Source organism: Astatotilapia calliptera, chromosome 19 (genome assembly GCF_964374335.1).
Source record: "Astatotilapia calliptera chromosome 19, fAstCal68.1, whole genome shotgun sequence".
Classification (NCBI taxonomy): Eukaryota; Metazoa; Chordata; class Actinopteri; order Cichliformes; family Cichlidae; genus Astatotilapia; species Astatotilapia calliptera.
In genome coordinates this window covers 18994005-19002999 of record NC_137440.1, presented here as the reverse complement: position 1 = coordinate 19002999, position 8995 = coordinate 18994005, and the positions used below count along the sequence as shown (strand labels likewise).

Sequence of the window (8995 nt, the reverse complement as noted above, 5' to 3'; positions counted from 1 at the left end):
AAACCCGCCCCGGAAGTTGTTCTTCTTGTGTCCTGAACATGGAACGCTTCACTGCCGCTAACTGGGTCACCCAAAAAACTTGAAAATAATCCATACAAACAATAATAATAAAAAAATATGTTGGTTGTGTGAATTACATTTGCCCCAAAGACAAAATACTAAAATTCAAACCTATTTAATATAACAAATAATTAACACAGAAAAAGGGATATGCGGTTAATCTTCGGAAAGTACCAAACTCACAAATTTATTTACTCTAGTTTTTCACAACGTTTAAAAAGGAAACTGCGTATTACATTAAAACCATATCTGAATTCAAAAATAATAAATCTCAGTATATTTCTTATTTATTTTATTGCTATCGCCGTTGACTCCGTTAATGACTACCAGTGTTTATTGTATTTGCCAATATTTACGATTTTTTAAACTCCTTGAATGCCACATGTCATATCTAACATCTAAAATAGTTACAAATCCACGGTTCATTTTGTTTATACATGTTTTTTGTTGTTGTTTTTTACGATTGTTAAACCACTTTTACTAGAACAGTAATCATGCACTGCTTGTGGTGTTCCTTCTGACTAGAGTGTCACGCTAACCAATGCGACAATATTACCCATAATTCCAAAATAAGACAAGGTAAAGTTTCCTTCCTTTATTTACATAAATACACTTGTCCTTGACTCCCACAGTGCATTACACTCCACAACTTGCTTCTGTTTTTGAGAAAACACCAATATTAGCACTTATTGCAACCTTGTTACCGTGCATACTGAAATCAACTTTATAAAAACACGTTAAAAACATATAAAATACTGTTAAGTAAAATTTCTTAAAATGTAACCATGTCACCATATCATTTTCAATAAAAGTAAGCAAAAATATTTTTATTAGCTCACAAAGGGGTTTAATCTGTTGCCTTTATGATAAATGTATTCATTATATTGATAGTGTATTTAAGCATATATTTGAAAATAAATACAGAAATTACTGAGGGAAAACATGTGACTATTAAAAACTTGGGCAAGGATGTCAAAAGTTGCTTGAATGAGTGAAAATTCTCTATTAAGGTGATTTTTCAGGTTCTAGGGCATTGGTAACAGGGTTGAGTGTTGTTTAAACCATAGCTGCTTCCCACCAGCCAGACAAGAGAAATGGCGGCCTTGTGCTAAATGTAAAGGTACAGTGCTTTTACAAATTACAATTTTCAAAGACCACCATCCAGAGCTTTATTATTAGCAGAAAGCAATAATAAAGCGTGTTATTATGTTTTGATTGAGATGATTCAAATTTCCACATAATCACTGTCTCTCCTATTCAGGGCCTTAGTGCACTATAGCAAGTCTAAAACTCAGCAGGTGATTATTATTTATGAATATCTGCTGTGTGCCCGCATCAGTGTAACATGATGATCTGTTTCCTGTGTCAACTGTTGATTAGCTTTGTGGGGGCAGTGATCTGATAAATGTCACCGTTAACATTTCCAGAATCCTCCCATAGATTTTTATGGAAGATTTTTGATATTTCTGGGCCATCCACTTATAACTGGCTGCTTTAACTCCTCTCCCTTTGAGGTTCCACAGATAATAAAATTTTCTTCTAAATGGGAGATCTGTGCCCACGGTTGCTGAGATGACCGTATTAAGAATACCAAGCGTAAGCAGTCCAAAGTCTAAGAGTTTGTTAACATGGGATCACTTTGTACACACTGACCTCATCATGTGGAAATCTGGATATGGTTAGTATCCACAGTTCTAACAGTATGTCACACAGAAAAAGAAGGAAAACCATGATAGGTCCACTTTATATCCCTATAAATATAGTAAGTATATCTACAGTATATTATTTGTCACTGTTGTCATTGTTATCAGCCAAATATTTAATCCAAGAAATCAACATTAACATATGAAGTTGTAGTCTGTTATATTCTAATTTTATCACACTCTACAATTTTTTAATTCCTAAAGAATAAATAAATAAAATTGCCAAGCTGGATGTAAACTGTGAGTAGCACAAAAAAGTGTCATAAGAACATCCCAATAAATGAGACAAAGAAGCATGGCACTTATTTTTATTCAAATCAAATTCCTGAATCACTTTGATAATACCTCGACCAACATCACATAACGTGATTCACATCTGACTGATGATCACAGAATGATTGATAAAATGGTTGAGCTGTGTTTCCTGCACTGGAGGGTGTAATGACTTCACAGACTCACATTAAAGATTTAAAAGGGGTCATGCACAGTGACATGTCCCAAAAAAAATAATAAGCCCAATGCATCAGGCGCTGGTCAGTGAGGAAAGACATTCTAAGAAATACAGAGCAGAGGAGAAATCAGCATTTTTCCTTAGCTGCAGGGAAACTGATCAAATGAGTAAAAGCACAGTATGTTATCTTTGCCTGCTCTAAGTCTACAGACTAGCTGATCCCACAGCCCAATTTCCAAAACAGTACTTATAGCAAGGCCTTCTTTAAGTCTTAAAGCCTTTGAGGGCTGGTCCAGGTGGCAGATACTTTTTGAGGATATCAAAAAACCTGCTGTGAAAGTCTCACATACTGATGAGACACCAGCATTTTTGAAATCTCCATGCCACCGTTCTCACCTCTAATTGAGTGAGGCACTCCAGTGGCTCCAACAGGCCCATAATTTGAGTCTACAGGTAGCAGTTGATCCACGGTGTAGTGGTTTACACATTCATCTAACAAATGAGATTCCAGGGTTTGATCCCAGTCGTGAAGGGCATCCGGCTTAAAAACTGCCAACATCAAACATGTGGTCCTACCCACTGTAAATACGGGAGCAGCTAAAAGTAGCTTTAGATTCTACTGGCAGCAGCTCTGTTAATTATATGAAACCGTACACAAACATGGCCATGGGTTACTGTTTAGCTAATAACTTACAAAGGGGAACCAGACACTTCAGTGAATTACACAAGAACCTGAGGAACAGGTCAGTCCGATTTTGCTTCAAGAGACAAACTCGGATTGGCTGGTCTGGCTCGCTCAAAGGAAACAATTCATAACAGATGGCATTAAAACACTGACATTTTGAAGTGGAATCACACAATTTTGAATCTTTGCATATTTATATGGACAAAGATGCAGCATGGGCTAAATATCAGTGGAGCAGCATAAATAAACTTATAAACTTACCTACTGCGATAGCAAAAAGTTAATCTGCCACGCTATAAATATTTAAATGTTCATGTGAAAAATGAACAGAAGTGGTAATAACTACGATCCTCTAAAAAGTTTCCTAATAAAGAATGTATCATTACTGGGGAAAAAAATACATAGTGACATTGCATAAAACAACCCAAGGCACGCAACGTTTCCCTTTGTTTACAGAGCAGTGCAAAGGCCGAAACTCAAGATTTATTATGGTATCCACCCAATGCTTGGCCTGAAGGACTGAACCCATAGCGTGGGCCACAGCAGCTCGTTGAGCAGCCGGATGAGATTGTGTCTTGAAATCAACGGACATGTTCAAGCGCTACTCTAAATAGAATTACAAAAAAAAAAAAATGATAACAATAATGAAACTTTAGTGCAGGAACCGGATGCTCATCTTCTGTTCCACATCCACCTTTTCCAAGACCTGCGAATAAACAAACAAAAACAAGAAAAGTTTATACTACAGAAAAATGTGCTGCTCTAAAGTTTACATTTGCGGCTGGGCCTTAAAAGAACATCTGTTTTAAATCAATCCCAAAAACAAGTCAAAGCTCTCCTGCCATTTCAGTTAACCATCACCCCTGTCCTGGGTGCTGGTTCACCCGTTACACCACTACGACTTCAGTCCCACACAAACTATTTAAATCTCAATGTTACACAGTGTGACATTTTTGTCCAGCTACCCCATAAAACACCTTTAACTGTCACTATAAGCTGAAAATAGCACATTATATATTAACTAAAACAAGTCTTTAGAAGAGTTAGAGGTTGAGACAGTTTAACTTACTTGTAAATGTCCACACAAATCAAACTGTGAAAACCAAGGCCTGAATTAACTGGGATTATTTCATCCTCATCCTCTCTTAATAACTAACATAGATACACAATCAAATTTTTGTCCTCTGGAAAACCATGCTCTGCTATGCAAAATGCATGCTTGATAGATATATATATTTCCTTCTTTTCTGTGGTTAGTCTTGGGTTCTAGTTTGTGTACCACTGAGGCCTCAGATGCTAAAAATATACCTGCACATGGTAGTGGTCAGTTTTTAATTAAAAAGAATCCTTCAAACAGCATCTGTTATGTCATTTTAAGTTTAGCAGCAATGCTTCAGTGGTTAACTTAAAAAGGAAACCACATAACAGTACAAATATGTATGTTGACCACAAAGCTTGCCTTAATAAACTCATTGAAGGAAATGCAGCTATCTCCGTTTGTGTCAGCCTCCTGGATGGTCCTATCAGCAATGCTGCCGAGTTGTTCATCTGAAATGTTAACTCCAACCATCATCCGCAAGACCTGGAACAAACCAGCAAAATCTATTTTTAAGAGTCACCAAATAACAAGGTGACGTATATTTTTGCAAGATCACACAAGATCATTTGTAGCTATTTTGGTTCATTGGCAAAGCCACACTTGACTAGGAAATACATGATAATAACTGATGGTGCACGCATAATGAGTGAAAAACGAGTGCACAAATAGTACATTTAGCCCTACAGGTTCATGCATTACACAAAGCAGGTGACACAGTGAAATGTTTTGCGCAAAACAAGAGGTGTGGCTGAGTCATTAACCCTGAGCTTATAGCAATTACAGGTCAGAGAATGTCACTGAGCTTGACGACAAATAACACAGAGGGAGTGCAAAGGAAGCCAAAATACAGGATATTAGACTGTCTGGGAAGGATCAGCCTGTAGTTAAGGTGAGATATCACATCATTATCAGCACAAGGGCAAAGTCTTCTTTGATGGTGAAATCCTCCTCTCTGTAAAACACTTTAAAACAAATGTGGTGCAATAGCACTTGTTCATTTGTCAAACATACAGTCTGTAGATATAAATTTACAGAAATAATAACTTATATTCACCGAAAGGAAAAGTAGCAACTGAAAAGGTCTTACATTCTGTAATGTACAAGCAAGAAGGTAGGTATGAAATCATATCCAGACTTTATGAGGGCTTCCAAGAGGCCTCGGATGCAAACAGCCACCATATTAAAGACATATGAGAATTTGAAGTCAAAATAGTTCTATCTACAGGGGACTGGGATTAAAATGACACAAATCTCAACCCAAATACTGTTTCACGTACTTGGAGTGGATCCGATTAGAAAAATGTTGACTTTTATTTTATTACTCCTACCATAAAAGACACCAAAGAGTAGGAACAAAGTGCTGGAGGTTATACGGACTAACAGTAGCTAATCATTACCATTAATTGCGTTCTGAGTATCTATCTGGGAACATTTGAGCACAGAACATTCAAGCTAAAGAAGACAAATACAAATAAAAATACATGGAAAGCAAAAGCGAAATAAAGATGTGGTTACACTCTGAAGGCTGGCTCAAAATCATTTATGAAATCTACGTAAAGGAAGGAGTCATTTGCTCACATTTACAGCAGGATGAATTTATGGAATTGTGGTTAAAATTGATTGCATTCATCACCTCATTTAGATCAGATTTAGCCTAAGTGGAAGTCACAAATTATCTTTCACCGAGAGAAAAACAAAAAAAAATCAACTTAAAACTTGTGTGTGAACTGCAACAAGAATAGAGAAGAGAGGGAAGTTTGACATCCTTCTGTTCTGATGTATTCTAGTGAAATTATACAGAAAAGTAAGTTAATATGACATAGAGGTTTCTTATAAATGTTACAGTTTTTGCTATATTAACAGACGACAATCCCATGCATGTAAAATTTAACCTGTATGCTGATGTTTTTATTTGGGAAATTACAATTTGACCTCGGAAAAATGATACATGACGTCTCAACTAAAGAATGACATCACAGGGCTGACTGAACTTCTGATAAATGGGTGTAGAATTAGAGATATTAATTTTTCTTGTAAGCCCCACAGTTGCCAAAAGACTCTGTAATGTTTAAACACACTAATTATTCACTGTGTGACATACTGTGTGAACCACAAACTACATGATGACTCCAAGTCAATCCACTCACCTGCAGGAGCTCATCTCGGGAGATCTTGTCATCTCTGTCCAGGTCATACAGACGGAAAGCAACTGAATAGAAAGAAACAGGTAAGTCACATACTCTTAAACCGACGCCAAGATGATACCAGTTACACCCCAACACTCACAAAGCAGCTTGTTTGTCCTGCTGTTCAGGGGCTCTGTAGCTGGGTTCTTGTTCTTCTCATTGTCTTCGATTGGTCTGAAGTGAGCCAGGGTCCGCATGAAACCCCGGAAATTTACCTGGTCCTCTCTAAAAATCACAAGCACGAAATATCTACTATAACTCTCTGGAAAGTTCAGTCAGATTACCTTTGTGCTCAAATGCGTATTGTGGACACCACAATGAGCTAGTAACCTAACACCAACATGCAGATTGGAATGGTTTCTACATAAAGTTGTTTAAAACAAACAGGCCAAAACCAGAGAAGCCAGAATCCGTCTGAAACCATTAAAACACAGAGCTGCAATTACAACGCCTACACATGTGACCTTTTAGAATTTTAATGATATATCTAAAGACATCTGTTTGGGTTTTTTTTCCCTCCCACAGTGATGAAAACATCCAAATAACTGTCAAGTATACAACTCAAAACCCCATTTGATTTACTTCCACGCAGACTTGGCAGTAAGGACTGAGCTTCTCCAGCCTGCAGTCAGGAAACCACAACTGAAAGCCTGGTCCAGCTTTGTGGCGATGGTGCTGGTGACTCAATTTTATAGTAGTGCAAAAACAAGCTATCCAAACTACTGCAGAGCAATAACACAGACTACTCACCCCTCAGGAAAGAATGCATTGATGATTCTATCTCCCAGAGGGTTGATGGCCAACTCGGGGATTCTCTGGAAATCTTCTCGACTGTAAAAATAAGGAGACGTGATCAAAGTTAAATTCTAAACTCAGTATGTTTTAACTGTTCATTTTTACCTAACAATTCACCAGTCTTATACTGAGAGTTGATGAGCTTTACTAAGACATGACACATAGCAAAACTTATGAGGTCATGTGATGAGTGATATATGACATAAATCATCATTTGTTTATTAGAACAAAAAAAAAAATTTGTTAAAATCATTGTTCAGATTTGTTACACACTGAAAAATTTTCTTACTCCAGTTGGTTGGACTAGAAACAAATCTGTGAAATCTCACTGTTGTGAAAACTAATGAAACGATAAGGAAGTCACACTGAACAAACGTGACTTCTACTGTGACTGGAAGCACTTGAGCAAGGAAAAAAAAAAAAAAGTATAGCCAGGAACTTATTATCTGTAAACACAACATCTTTCATATATCCAAGTTGAATGAAACCAAACAGAGTTGTGTGTGTGTGTGAATGGGGGGGGGGGGGGGGGGGGGGGGGGGGGGTCCGTCTGCCCTTGAGAAACTGACTGTCCTTTCCCCTTCAAGGAATCATTTTCAAATAGCCAAAGGGCCATCAAATTTAAATTTTAGCTGCTTAATGATTACCAGTCTCTTCACCTATCAGTTAAGACAGAATCTGAACCAGATGAATAGTCAGTGACAGGAGAAAGATTCATTACATGATTTCATCACTGAAATGAGACAGATCTCACATTGCCCACCTTTATCTCAGCACAACACTTTGTCTTAGACCTAATTTATTAATATAAATACCACATTCAGAGAGGCAAATTTGGTAAAACAAAAAAAAAATATATATATATATATACACACTGTAAGATTTTCTCAATTTAAATACCCTTTGAGGTGTGTTCATTCTCAAGTCAACCAGAAAACTTAACTGCTTAGGTGACCTCTATAACGGTGTCCTTGTAGTGTGGGCTGGTAAAGGAACAAAACAAATGAGGTGCAGCTTGTGGCTCCTGTTTATGTTTTTGCTCACCTGAGGGTGCCGTTTTCCCCTTTATCCAGGCTGGTGAAACGGCTGTACAGGCGAGTGATCTGACTGTGGGAAACTGCGGCGACAAAGATTTTGACTATCAGATGAGCCAAAGATAGCTGATACACAACTGAATCCACAATAACCCCTCACCGATATAATGCAACAGATTAAACTAGCAAAATATAGAGAGTCAATGAGTACAGCCTCAATCAGAAAAAGCATTCAGCCAAAATGCATCTCAATATGAGAGTACAGCAATCAACTAGCTAATGTCCAAGAGGTTTTGTCTTCACACAAGGACTAAACTCTAAACTCTGAGCTCAACTTACAGCCAGTTTCCTTCTTAATTTCTTCAATTTCCTCTTCTCTGAGTAATCTGGACGCTCTGGATCCCATGGTGAGATTTTTTTTTTTTTTTTTAGATGTTAACGGAGGTCGAGATGATTCTTGCGCAAGCTCTCCAAGAGTCTCTATTAAAGTTAGCAAACAAGCTAACTAACCGAGCTAAAAAGGCTGCTATGTTCGGTTAAAAGGAACGCAGCTGGTGTTGAATCTAGAAATCTGCTGTTTATCTTCCTGCCGATGTAACGCAGCTGTAAGTCTGTCTGCTGCTACTGCTTTTCTCCGGCACACAGCGACGTTTTGACGTTACCAAGACGGGTTTCGGTGAGGTTATCTTCCTGGTTTATGGAGGAGGCGGGGTTAGGGAGGCCGCCTCCCCGTTGGGCCGTTCTCACCGGGGTTAGGTGGCAGACTTGATGCCTGCCTAAAAATGTCAAAAACGGCGATGTGTTTATACACAGCGGTGTATAAACAATAATTACAGTTTTAAAGCTTAACAATTATAATTAAAACTAATAATGGACAGGACAGAGCTGGATATATAAATGCTTTTAAAAATTGTATAATTTGTGGAAAATGTCGACAGGTTTATTTTCTGGCTGAAGTAAGAACTAGTAAATAAATAGATAA

General features: G+C 37.7%; 1 protein-coding gene across 1 annotated transcript; it reads right to left on the bottom strand.

Annotated features, from left to right (window-relative positions):
- Positions 1 to 2054: 2054 nt before the first annotated feature.
- Positions 2055 to 8721, bottom strand: chp1 (calcineurin-like EF-hand protein 1). Its single transcript, XM_026152631.2, has 7 exons — positions 8353 to 8721; positions 8024 to 8096; positions 6935 to 7015; positions 6285 to 6409; positions 6146 to 6207; positions 4359 to 4481; positions 2055 to 3605 (listed from the first exon to the last, which is right to left on the bottom strand). The coding sequence occupies exons 1-7, from the start codon at positions 8417 to 8419 to the stop codon at positions 3552 to 3554; spliced, it is 585 nt and encodes a 194-aa protein (XP_026008416.1). The 5' UTR covers positions 8420 to 8721; the 3' UTR covers positions 2055 to 3551.
- Between the last annotated feature and the right edge of the window lie 274 nt (positions 8722 to 8995).